At 44.7% G+C, this 13,122-nt stretch overlaps 2 protein-coding genes across 12 annotated transcripts in view; both read right to left on the reverse strand.

Annotated features, from left to right (window-relative positions):
* The window catches only part of SYCP2 (synaptonemal complex protein 2), a 73,504-nt gene extending 64,932 nt beyond the window's left edge, over positions 1–8,572 (reverse strand). For 4 of the 11 annotated variants that reach the window (XR_015138676.1, XR_015138675.1, XM_086330958.1 and 1 more), the window contains exon 1: positions 7,890–8,096. The gene's annotated coding sequence lies outside the window, so the exon portion shown is untranslated. Of the gene's footprint in view, positions 1–7,731; positions 8,097–8,444 lie in introns of those variants that run through there. The other 7 variants (XM_086330966.1, XM_086330961.1, XM_086330965.1 and 4 more) reach the window with 5 other exon arrangements.
* Positions 8,573–10,074: 1,502 nt separating this feature from the next.
* On the reverse strand, positions 10,075–13,121 carry PPP1R3D (protein phosphatase 1 regulatory subunit 3D). Its single transcript, XM_086330995.1, has one exon. The coding sequence runs from the start codon at positions 13,119–13,121 to the stop codon at positions 12,222–12,224; it is 900 nt and encodes a 299-aa protein (XP_086187121.1). The 3' UTR covers positions 10,075–12,221.
* Between the last annotated feature and the right edge of the window lies 1 nt (position 13,122).

Below are 13,122 nucleotides of genomic sequence, written 5' to 3' on the forward strand. Positions count from 1 at the left end.
TCATTCTCTGTCATCCCCTTCTCCTCCTGCCTTCAGTCTTTCCCAGCATCAGGGTCTTTTCCAATGAGTCTGTTCTTCAAATCAGGGGGCCAAAGTATTGGAGTTGAAGCTTCAGCATCAGTGCTTCCAAGCACTATTCAGGACTGATTTCCTAAAAGATTGACTGGTTTAATCTCCTTACAGTCCAAGGGACTCTCAAGAGTCTTCTCAATACCACAGTTCAAAAGCATCAATTCTTTGGTGCTTGCTTTCTTTATAGTCCAACTCTCACATCCATACATGACTACTGAAAAAACCACAGCTTTGACTAGACAGATCGTTGTTGGCAAAGTAATGTCTCTACTTTTTAATATGCTGTCTAGGTTTGTCATTGATTTTCTTCCAAGGAGCAAGGGTCTTTTAATTTCATGGCTGCAGTCTCCATCTGCAGTGATTTTGGAGCCCCCCAAAAATAAAGTCTCTCACTCTTTCCATTGTTTCCCCATCTATTTGCCATGAAGTGATGTGACCGGATGCCGTGATCTTAGTTTTCTGAATATTTAGTTTTAAGCCAACTTTTTCACTGTTCTCTTTCACTTTCATCAAAAGGCTCTTTAGTTACACTTCGCTTTCTGCATAAGGGTGGTATCATCTGCATATCTGAAGTTATTGATATTTTTCCCGGAAATCTTGATTCCAGCTTATGCTTCATCCATCCTGGCATTCTACATGATGTACTTTGCATATAGCTGGGTGACAATATACAGCCTTGATGTACTCCTTTCCCAGTCTGGAACCAGTCTGTTGATCCAGGTTCTAACTGTTGCTTCTTGACCTGCATACAGATTTCTCAGGAGGCAGGTACAGGTGGCCTGGCATTCCCATCTCTTTAAGAATTGTCCAGTTTGTTGTGATTCACACAGTCAAAGGCTTTGGCATAGTCGATAAAGCAGAATTAGATGTTTTATGGAACTCTCTTACTTTTCCGATGAGCCAGCGGATGTTGGCAACTTGATCTCTGGTTCCTCTCCTATTCTAAATAAGCTTGAACATCTGGAAGCTCACGGTTCACGTACTATTGAAGACTGGCTTGGAGAATTTTGAGCATTACTTTGCTAGCATGTGAGATGAGTGCAATTGTGTGATAGTTTGAACATTCTTTGGCATCATTCTGAGTGGGAAAACTCAAAAGCACCTAGATCAATGCTGGGAATGGGAGAGGGGGCAAGGAATGAATAAATATAATGTGGCATAAAATAATCAATTTTGTGAACACAATAAACCCAAATTTTAGATATCTGCAGTCAAACAGTTTTAGTGATTAAAAAACATGCTGCCCGATAATAAGTACAGCATAATGCCACTTACATGAAAAAAGAAATTTTATATTCTTTACAATTATCTCTAGATACAATTTAAGTATACACACAATTCTGTGCATCCACCTGTGTGTATATATAGAGAGACATTCACTTACACCACTTAGGACAGTTTGACTATTTGTCAGCTTATTGAGGAAAAAGAATAGAGAGTTGCAGAAAACTGTGATCAGCTATTTGTCGAAGGGAAACTTCAGTTTTATTTGCAATTTATACTTATTTAACCTTTTAAAAGTAAATTCACACTAAAATGTAGGTAGGTAGGGTCCAAAACTAGGGATCAGTGAAAGGTAGGTTTGGGTTGTTGTGAGGAAAGTGAAATTACCAAGAAATTACCAGTCTTTGCAAATAAGTAGCTAGTGTCCAGATGCTCCATGCAAGTCTATCCAGGGCCTACCGTGGTCTTGCCCCATCTGGTTTTGTCTATTCTAGCTTAAATACTAAATGGGTGATTCTAGGTCTGTGGCTTTCTGGGAATTCCAGAATACCAGCAATGATTCCAAGATCTCTAAATAGTGGGCAGCTGTTTTACCATTTTGCCTGTAAAATACTGGAAATGCAGGGACCCACAGTTTGCTTTCCCACTTCCCAAGAAGGAGTGTCCCTATTTTCTACCTGGCTTCATTCTCTTTCTCATTCTCCCCAGGCCATCACAGAGAATGAATATTTAGCCTGTAGTAATGCAATTATGGAGGTAAGAAGTAAGTATTGGAGGTCAGCAACCAACAGGGAGATTAATAAGGAACCATAAGGGGAACAGCATAGGCTAGAGAACCCTGAGCATTCACCACTACCACTATCACCACAGGCCTGAAAGCTTCAGGAGGGAACATTCCTTGGAATAAAAAGACAAAGTGGAGGGTACCATTGAATATCACAAAGGAAGTACAGAATAAAAAGTTGAGATAAGAAGAACAGATGCATACATCCCAATATCTATTCTTTAAGAAACCTAGAAAAATTTTAAAACAAAAAGAACAGTGGGATGGAAACAGTTGAACAATAGCTAAGAACATTCCCAAAACAAACACAAACATCCACAAATTGTAAGATTCCATGAAATTCAAGATAAATAAGAAAAATTACATCTAAACACATTGTAAGGACATTTCTGAATAAGAATAAAAGAGAAAATCTTAAGTCACCACAGCAAAAACAAAACGCAACGCATGCAAAAGAATAAACATAACAGATTATTTTTTCACAATGCAATAAATTTAGAAATCAGCTGCAAAGGCAGCTTCAAATTTCCTATCTATTCAGAAACTTAAACACATATATTTGAATAGTCCATGGGATATTAAAAAACAGAAGTGACAAAATGTTTAAGTGACTAAGAAAACATTAACATACAAAAACCTAATGGATACAAAGATTTATAGGCTGTAACCAATACTTAAAGTGCAATTCATAGACTTGGATGAATTAATTAAAAGGTGAAAGAACTGGCCGAGAGAGAGACCCACAGGACCTCCAGTTGGTAGTTATCAGAAAAAATACTTCAAAATAACTGAGTACTATGTACATAATGATTTTAAGACTGAGAATGGTGGCAGAGACTGGAAACTGGGGTGGGAGATAAGGAAGTCCAAGGAAATCTGAACAAAAGACCAAATAATTCTAGAAACAAAAATAGTCAATAACAAGATTATTAAGAAAGAATAAAATGGATGGTTTTAATAGCAAATTAGACAGAGATGAAGTAAAAGTTTGAGAAATGAAGTGGTACCAGAAGAATATATCCAGAATGAAGCAGAGACAAAAATATGGCGGGGTTGGGGGGGAGGGGAGTATCAGAAGTCAGATCAAGAACACAGGATAAGTTATTAAGCCTCATGTATGTGTAACTATAAATCCAGGAAAGAAGATAGTGAATGTGACAGAATCAATACCTAAGATATGATGACTGACACATTCCCCAAACCAACAAAATGCATCAAACAATAGATTCAAAAAACCCCATGAATCCCAGCAAAGGAAAAAAAAAAAAAAACCCAAACCTGGGGTAACACAGAAAACTGCTGAAAATCAAAGTTCAAAATAAAAAAACAAACTGCTGTCAGAGAGTAAAAAGGTTATTTTTAAGCAGCATCAATAAGACTAGTAGCCGACCAACAGAAACTATGAAAGCCAGAAGACAGAATAATAACTTCTTCAAAGTGCTCTAAGATTGGACTTCAACTACACATTAGATAGACAGATCTAACAGACCTATATGGAATTCCTGTAGAACAGCAGTAGAACACACATTCGTCTCAAGCACACATAGAATACTCTCCAGGACAGATCATATATTAGGCCATAAAACAAATCTTAATAAATTTAAGAAGACTGAAATCACATCAAGCATCTTTTTGGACCACAAACTGAATAACCTAGAAAAAATGGAACCAATAAGAAATACATACAACCTGTCAAGACTGAGTTATGAAGAAACAATCTGAACAGATCAATTATTAGTAAAGAAATTGAATCAGTAATTGAAAACCTCCCAACAAGAGACGTCCAGGGGGCTTCCCTGGTGACTCAGTGGTAAAGAATCCATTTGTCAAGGCAGGAGACCAGGGCTCGATCCCTAGCCTGGGAAGATCCCACATGCCACGGAGCAACAAAGCCCATGTGTCACAACTATCAAGCCTGAACTCTAGAGCCTGGGAACCACACTTATTGAGCCCTCACACTGCAACTACTGAACCTGTGTGCCCTAGAGCCCATGCTCAGCAATAAGAGACGCCACCACAACGAGAAGCCTGTGCACCGCAACTACAGAGTAGCCCCCACTCACTGCAGCTAGAGAAAAGCCCTCATAGTAATCAAGACCCGGCATGGCCAAAAAAAAAGAAAGGTCCAGGACCAGACCACTTCGCCAGTGATCAAACTCTTCCAAAAAAACAGAAGAGAAAGGAACACTTCCAAACTTATTTCATTAGCCAGGCTTATTCTGATACCAAAGCCAGACAAGAACACTACAAGGAAAGAAACTAAAAAGTTCTTAAAGAAAAACGGCAAGCTAGAATTCTATGAACAAAAGTACTATTTAAAAATAAATGGAAGAATCATCCTCTTTGCTATCAAAATACATTACAAAGTCACAATTACAAAAAACAAACCATACTAAAAATAGGAAATAAACAAATGGATCAATAATCAAGAGAATCCAAATGCATATCCAAGCATATATTTGAACTTCATATATGAGTAAGAAGGTTTTGCTAATAATAAATGTAAATTAATCAATAAATACCCCAAATGCCCAAAATGACATTGGGAAAACTAACTCAAAATATAAAAAATAAAATTAGGCCCCTGCTTCCCCCATTCATCATTCACAAAATAAACAATGAATTTACTAAAATGAAAATGTTTAAAAACCATTAGAAGGAAACTCAGGAGGATCTCTATGACTTTGAATGGTGAAAAAATCTGAAATAAAAAGCACAAAGCATAAAAAGTAATAGATTTTAACTTTTTGTATATCATTGTCTCTCTCTCTCTCACACACACACAAATTTCATTAAGGACTCTCTATTTAAGAAAGGATTAAGGATTCTTATTTACTCAGAATCCAGTACTCAGTACTGACCCAGCAAGTTCTATAACCATGAACACATTCACTCTCACAACTCATACCCTTGAAGCCCCCAAGAAACACTCCCCTGCCTATATCTTTAATAGAAGGGGATAGGACTTCCCTGGTGGTTCAGGGCTTATGAATCTGCCTGCCAATTCAGGGGATATGGGTTCGACCCCTAGTCTGGGAAGATTCCACATGCTGAAGGACAACTAAGCTCGTGAGCTACAAGCACTGAGTCCTTGTGCACCCTAGGGCCAGTGCTCTGCAACAAGAGAAGCCACTGCAATGAGAAGCCTGAGCACGGCAACTGGAGAAAGTCTACACAGCAGCAGAAGACCTAGTGCAGACAAAAATAAATAAATATTATAAAAATAGAAATTAAAGGAAGGGACTGCAGTTAACTACACAAGTCTGTTTATTCTGTATGTTCGAAATCTTACATAACAATAAGTTTAAGGGACTTGGGGTGGGGGTGAGTGAGAAGCTGAAACAATGCAGAGAAGACTGCAGGTTGTGCTGATACTGACATTTTAGTCCCTACTTCAGAAAGGAGATAAAACTTGAGCAGCCCAAGTGCTCAGATAAGAGAAAAAGACATCAGTCAACTGTCAAATTCTTTCTCTGGTAAAGCGAAACTAGTTGATTCTTGCATAAGGAAAAGCTGCTTCCTAATCGTGCCAAAGGTCCATTTTCTTGCTTCTCTTTGTATTCTAACTTGTGGCTCTGGAAGTACTCTCAACTAAGTGCACAGTGTTTGCAACAGTTGCACATGGTGCCAGAGAAACATTTTGTATTTCTAAGCAACCCATTATTGTTTAATTTGTTTCTACATAAATCTGGAAAACTGCATGAACATGATATGGGCTATGCACAGTTAGGCGGCAAACACAAGAATAGTGATTTTTTAGAAAAATATTTAATAAGATTTATTAAAAATGTCAGTGCTATTAGAAGAAATTATGATTAATGTTCACTAATAATTTGTATTTACCTTAGTTTTAAGAAAATTTAATACTGCACTATTTTTTACACTTACATCATGTTTTTGGTGAAAATATACTCAAATTAGTACATTTTGAACAAAATTACATGTTGTTTTAATCTTTCAATCATACTGTCAATACAACACAGTAAAAATCTTGATTTATTGATTTTACTAAAATGAAAGTTTGTGAAATATATACTAATTCATGAATTATTCAGGTCATTATACTTCTCAAAAAATTCAGTCCATCAAATATCCATAATAAATGCATTCAAGTATCTTTGATATTTTTGCCAACACTCAAAAATAAGAGCTTCATACGCATTTTTCTGTTTTGTTGCAATGAAGGTATCTGTCTGAAACGAAAGACTAGAACATTTTATTTCACAATTTGAAAATGTAATTAAAAAGTTTAAATACTTAAAATATTTCAGGGGCTCTATTTGTACTTTTTCCCTACTGTCAGCAATTGTTGGGGCAGACCTGCCTATTATTTTACACTTTTCAGCATCACAACCACAACAATGTGAATTCGAACTTACACGTAATTTACAAAGTACTCTGAGACATGAAATACAACACAGAGGAATTACTTATGGCCAAGAGGCACACAAAGCTAAAGAGATGGTTTAGTTCCTACTCTACTTTTGCTCAAAAAACCATTCAAGTGGAAGGAAAATTAATTAGTATCTACACAGGAAGATTTTTTAAGTACGGAAACTGAACTCAACAATCCAGTTAACTCCTCCCTCCCTTCCAAGGCTGAATGCAAATTGACTTTAACAGAGCCCCAAATTGGGTACTAGCCATTAAATAAGACAAACATTTGCAGCTGAGAGGAAAGGCTGAGTCTAGAGGGTAAAGCGATACACTTCTTTCTACCATCACGAGTAAACAATTTTAAATATCTTTAAATTGCTTTGAAGTTCTATTCACTAGAACAAGGAACAACAGAACGATCTAGGAGACCTAGCACGGAATAATAATTTTTCAAGAGTCTGCGCGCGTGTGTGTGTGGGAGGGCGGGGGCGTCAACTAAGCAAGTTTGGCGTTACAGGCAAGCCTTACAGGATGAATGTGTATATGCAGGCCGATAAAAAGGTTAAGGTTTAAAAAAACACTCAACAACTTGTCAGAAGCACACATTTCCTCCCCAAAGCTGACTCAATCGAACAGTCCCCTCAACCACCAGAGCAAACTAACAGTTTCGAACGTGAACCCGGACTCTTCCCAACACGACTCAAGTGTTAACACAAGCTATTTCACCAACAGCTGCAAAATGGCATCGCCTGTGACCCCCAGACCGTAACACACAGACTCATCTCATCACCCTTCTGCTGGTACCGTGGACTTCACGACCCCACTCCGGAAAGGGGGGGCCACGAACACACTCGCGAAGAATGGGTGCGGGACGGGGGGAGGGGAAACACGTGTGTGCACTGCTGCCGCGAGGCAGTACACACACACACACCCACCCCCCCACACACCCACCCACCCCTCCCCCAAGCGCATTTACACCGTCCCAGAAGCTAAGCAGTGGGGGCTGGAGGGGGCCAGTCTCGGCTTCCGCGCCCGTTCCGAAACTCCGACCCGCGAGCGTCTCCACTCTCGTCACCATCAATATTCTGATTCTGATGAGTGCTCGCGTTCGCGGTCATCCCCGGGCCCGCGAGCCCGCGCGGCACCCCGCCCCTGACCTCCATCCCCGTCCAGGACACCAGCTGCCCAAGCAAGACCAGCGCGGTCCAGGCCGCCGCCGGCCCCTCACGACCACACTCCCCGAGACTCGCTGGCGCAAGGCCCTCACCACCTACCCGACGCCCCGCCAGAGGCCGACCCCACCCCCACCTCTGGCTGCGCCACTGCGGCCATTTCCTCAACGGCTCCGCCTCAACGGTTAGGAGGCCGTTTGCTAGTTCCGCCGCCCCGGGAGGCCCAGCGAACGCCGCAACTCTCCCCTAACGCGCCCCACCGTCAAGGAAGCCCTCCCGGGCACCCAGCTCAATCTGTCGGCCGGAAGAGGCCTCCGCGTGGATCTCCTAGATTCGCTGCAACCGGGCGTCGAGTCCCCGAGCCTCCGTTACCGCCTCTACGCCTCAGGCGGCCAAGGGAGCGCGGGAAGCGTCCGTCAAATCGGCTTCGCGTGCGGTTCGGCACCACGTCCAATCAGCGCTGCCGCCGGACAGGCCCCGCCCCTCGCACTCGCGCAGGCACCTCCTAAGGCCGGAAAGGGAGCGCCGAGGTGGGCGCGGCTCGGGGCTTCAGGTAAGTGGGAGGCCGCACGCAGGCCAGACCCCGACCTCTGACCCCGCTCGCCCAGCGGCCTCGCCGCGAGAGGAGGCGCCAGCGTCCTTCCTCTGCTCTCTCTTCCCTCCCGCGGTGTGGACGCGCTGGAGGGGTCGACCGGGCCTGCTCTGCCCGCAGGACGTGAACCTGAAGGACCAGAAGCGCCGGAGACCGCCGGGCTCCCCACAGCCACCCGGGAAGGCTGGACGGGACCGCAGAGACACGAGGGCCCTAGACGAACCTGCGGGGACGCGTGGTTAAAGTTCCCTGAAAGAGGCCCACGCTGTGGGGCCAGCAGAGGGCAGCAGAACCACTCCTGATCAGCCGCCACTGACCACCGCGCTCCGCCCCGCCCTCCAGGCTACGCCCACCTCGCCCGGGCCCTGGCCCTGCGCGGGTTTCCTAGAAGCAGGTTCTGTGAATGAGTGCTCTCGCTAGCTTGAATCCCAGACCCCTAGGGGACAGAGCACTGAGGTCGTCTTGGCTTGGCACTGAGCGAATCAAGTGTTTCCCCAGGGATTTTAGAATATTTCAATTTAAATTATCAGTTTAAATGATAAAAATAGATGATTGTGGTGTAAATTAGGCAGGGAATTCACAAATTACAGCAGACAAGCAGGTCAAAAATTAAAAAGTGAGTCCTCACCTTGCCATTTTTTAGTAGAAGAAAAACGTTTAGAGCCCTTTTTATTGTTCAGAAAATCCAAGGGATTATGTCGTAAACGTCACTACTACATGGAAGAAAATATCACTGATTTAATTTCATTTGACTTGTTTTTAAATAGGTCTTTAGATTATGTTAGATGGAAAACCTTATCGGTCATAATCCGAATGGACGTTCAATTAAATTTAACAAACTCTTACTGGGAGAGTCTTCTCACATGGCAGAGAGAAGGTGGGTTTTGCAGTGGGTTTGAATGCTAACCTTGCTACTTACCAGCAGTGGAGCTTTAGGTGAATTACTTAAATCTCTCTGCTGCTGCTGCTAAGTCGCTTCAGTCGTGTCCGACTTTGTGCGACCCCATAGACCGCAGCCCACCAGGCTCCCCCGTTCCTGGGATTCTCCAGGCAAGAACACTGGAGTGGGTTGCCATTTCCTCCTCCAATGCATGAAAGTGAAAAGTGAAAGTGAAGTCTCTCAGTCGTGTCCGACCCTCAGCGACCCCATGGACTGCAGCCTACCAGGCTCCTCCGTCCGTGGGATTCTCCAGGCAAGAGTACTGGAGTGGGGTGCCACTGCCTTCTCCGAAATCTCTCTGAGCTTCATTCTTTTCAGCTGAGAAATGGGGCTATTATCTACCAGGTATATCCGGGAGTTGGTGATGGACAAGGAGGCCTGCCTTGCTGGGATTCATGGGGTTGGAAAGAGTCGGACACAACTCAGCGACTGAACTGATCTACCAGGTAGTGCAGTTTTCAGGATTAAATGACATCAAATACAGCACCGTTGTAGGCCAGCAAATAAGAGAGGACATAAGTTGGTTTCCTTTCCCTGTGCTCAAAGCTCTGTAATTGAGTGACAGTCATCATGGCTGGGGGTGGTGAAGATACTCATGTAGTTATTCCTACATGGGCTTCAATAAGCAGTAAGATGAAGTACAGTAACTATTCCATCCCCTGTGTTTTCCTAGAGCTTTCTTCCTATGTAATACTGACCTGGCATAAAAGGATGCATCTCAGTTTCGCAAAGACACACATGACTGTGCTGCTGAAGCCCAGATGCCATCATAAAATGCATTTATTTATATTGGCAAGATACTAAATGTGACAGCATTCTAGGAAGGATAAGACATGTGAAATGTCTTAATCAACACATTTCTAAAGCCTTGTTTCACACTAATCAGGCCACAAGAAAAACACACTTCAACAACTTGTGCACATATACTTTAATAGTGAGGCTTAGGTGAAGTCATCTTAAATGGCAGGAATTAAAATATGTTTGGAGAGACCCAACAATTGCACAGGTTACAACAAAACTTGAATATCCAGGCTATGTCACTGTGTTTTCAGGCCTGAAAATCTCCTTAAGCTGTCCCAAAGCTTCTTTATTAACTAGGCAGGCATATTTAAGCTTTAAAGTTTTTAATTCAAAGGCACATGGAGGTTCTTTTAATATTTAAGATATAACATTTACTACATATTCTGTGACCACACCTTTTTGGGCAAATGACCTTTACACAGATTATAAGATTCTCCACGTGCCTTTACATAGCAATATATTTGCCAGCTCTTGCTCATATGTGAACACCCTGGACAACTGCTTTGCATACTGGGCTAGGATCCAGGGCATAGTGGCCTAGGCCCTCATGGGCTTGGAAATGCGACCAGGCTTCTTTGCCTCTTGCATGTCAATGGAGTACATAGTGCTAACCGCCAGTGATTGTTCAATTCAGTCACAATGTTTTAAATCAGAGTTCCATATTCTTAGACCAGTACCAAAAAGCCATCCTTGTTGCTGGAATTTTTTAAAACACTGAAGTTGCCATTATAAAGAAAGAAATTGGTTAAAAGGCAAAATGCATCCTTTGCATACTTATTTGACAAACGGTAACAAGCATTCAAATATTTAGAGTTAATTCACTGGTAACAGCTATTACAAGATTTATCACACTGGCTTCAGCTCTTGGAAACCAGCTTCCCAAGTTGGAGACCACATCTACCTTAGTTGGGTTTTCACACCTCTGTGTTAGCACCTGCTGTCAGACCACCACCAGCACCAAGAGAAATAGCCCCTTGCTAAGAGTTTTAAGTTGTTGTGGCACTCTGCAGGAGACAATGGCCTTGAATTCTTGGTTGGAAAATTAAAAATAAAAAAGCATTTAACATTTTAAAATTGGAAAACAAGTCCAGACAAGGTTACAAAGTTATCTATCTGAAGGCACAAAGATGAAAGTTGGCAGGTAGTTGATAAAACCAGGCATATACAAATACAGCTTAAAACAATTAAAATGTATAAGTATTTGTGTATTGTTTTTCCTCCAGTCTTGTTGTTGCTGAAAATACCTGCTAGTTCCACTTGATAATGTGACTTCTGAATGATGACTGCTGGAACCCTGGACACTTAAGAAGACATCAAGAGAGTCACCATAACCGTCAAAAAGGTAACTGCAAAGGGCACTGTTGCCCAAATTCCACAGAGTTGCCTGAAAACTGAAATAACTTAAGGCAGAATTTCTTTAAATACTTAGGTAGCTCAAACCTAAACAGAGTGGCCTGATAAAGTGCAGATACACAATTATCAAACATGTACAATAAAATACATAAAGTGCAAAGAAACACCGCAGAAGGGGCTGTTTTGCAAACTAAAAGTTCTAAGTGTTTTCCTTCTTGGCAGTTGCTGATGGAGGAGACACAGCCTAATGGGGCAACCTGAACTCCCAGGAATGATTGTATGATGACCGAAGAGGCATCAATTTCTTGCCTATTAATAGTTTCCCCGCTGTTAGAAGCCTACAGACATTGGCATGCAAATGTGACTTCAGGTTTTCCTTGTCCCAGGGCAGGAATGCTTCAAGGGACCATGATGGGGGTCACAGCATATACATTCGGTTTACAGTGGGCACAAACGCACAAGAATGACTTTTTTTTTTTAGCTTATTGAATTCAGAATGTTCCCAAGAAGGCATCGACTAAGGGTAAAAGGTTTCAACATAGCAGTGATGATAAATAAGAGCTATATTCACAGAGACGCGATCAGGACACATGCAAAAGCCACAGGCTTTCCCAGTGCAGGGTGCAGGCCTTTCCAAAACCACCTGCCTGGCCCCTCTTCATAGGGCCAACTCACTGGTGCATCTACTCACCCAGCACCCCACCCAGCACATGACACAGCCCAGCCTTCTGGCATCGGAGGCCACGGTTTAGACCAAGTGAGCCAGACGTTTCAAGTAAAAGACAGCATAGGCGGGCCACAGCGAGCACACCTTGCAGCTGCGGGAAGCAAGGTCCGACGGCCCCGGCTTGGGGGTCGGGTGTGAGGCAGGGCCACCTCCCAGACGCGCGAGCCCCGCCAGGAAGTTCAGATAAAGTGGATCCAGCTCTCCTCGCACTCCCCGCGCGGCATGTGCAGTGCGTGGTTGCGGCACGTGAGACTGTAGTCGCGGCCGTCGTTGTTGTCCCAGTGCTCGGCTCCGGCAACACGGTAGCACAGCGCGAAGTGCACGCGGGAGCCGAGCTCCAGCAGGAAGGGCGGCACCGGGAAGCCGAAGGCGAAGACGTCCTCGGAGCCCCCGGAGCCTGCCGGCCCGCGCCACCGCGCCGCCACTTCGTGCGCGCTGCGCCAGTCTGAGAAGGTGTAGCGCACGGCCACCTGCTTCTCGAAGGCCACGTTGCGCACGCGCACCGTGCCGCTGATGCCCAGGTCCGAGCAGGTGACGCGCTCCAGGCACACGAGCTGGCGCCCCAGGCGCTCGCCGAATTCCGGGGCCTCGACGGGCGGCGGGAAGTCGGGCACCAGGCATTGAAGAGTGAACTCCAGGTCCTGGCTGCTGCAGCACAGGTCCGAGTTGATGGCGAGTCGCGACAGCACGTGCAGCGGCACGGACGGGTCTTCGCCCGCATTAAACACCTTGACCTGCGCCAGCTCCAGGCCCAGCGCGTCAGCGAAGCGCACGCGGTGCTGCCGGCTGCAGCCGGGTCGGCACGCAGCGCCCGGAGCGCCCGCGCCCTTCTGGCGGCGCTCCGGCGAGCTGGGCAGCGAGCGCGCCCGCCGCAGGATGATGGGCCGTAGGTGGGGGTCGCAGCCGGACGGCGCAGGTGGCGGCGGCGGCGCGCTGCCCGGACTCCCCGGGGGCCGGCAGGGCCGCGGCTCCCGGGCCGCGCCGCCGTCCAGGTCAGAGAGGCAGCTGAGGCTCCGCGGGGCGGGCTTCCGGAACCCAACGGTGGCGGGGAGGACCGCCGAGCCCGGGCCTCCGGACATG

The sequence above is a fragment of the Bos grunniens genome, chromosome 13, assembly GCF_055505025.1.
Source record: "Bos grunniens cultivar Pamir isolate PY7600 chromosome 13, Bosgru_T2T1.0, whole genome shotgun sequence".
Lineage (NCBI taxonomy): Eukaryota > Metazoa > Chordata > Mammalia > Artiodactyla > Bovidae > Bos > Bos grunniens.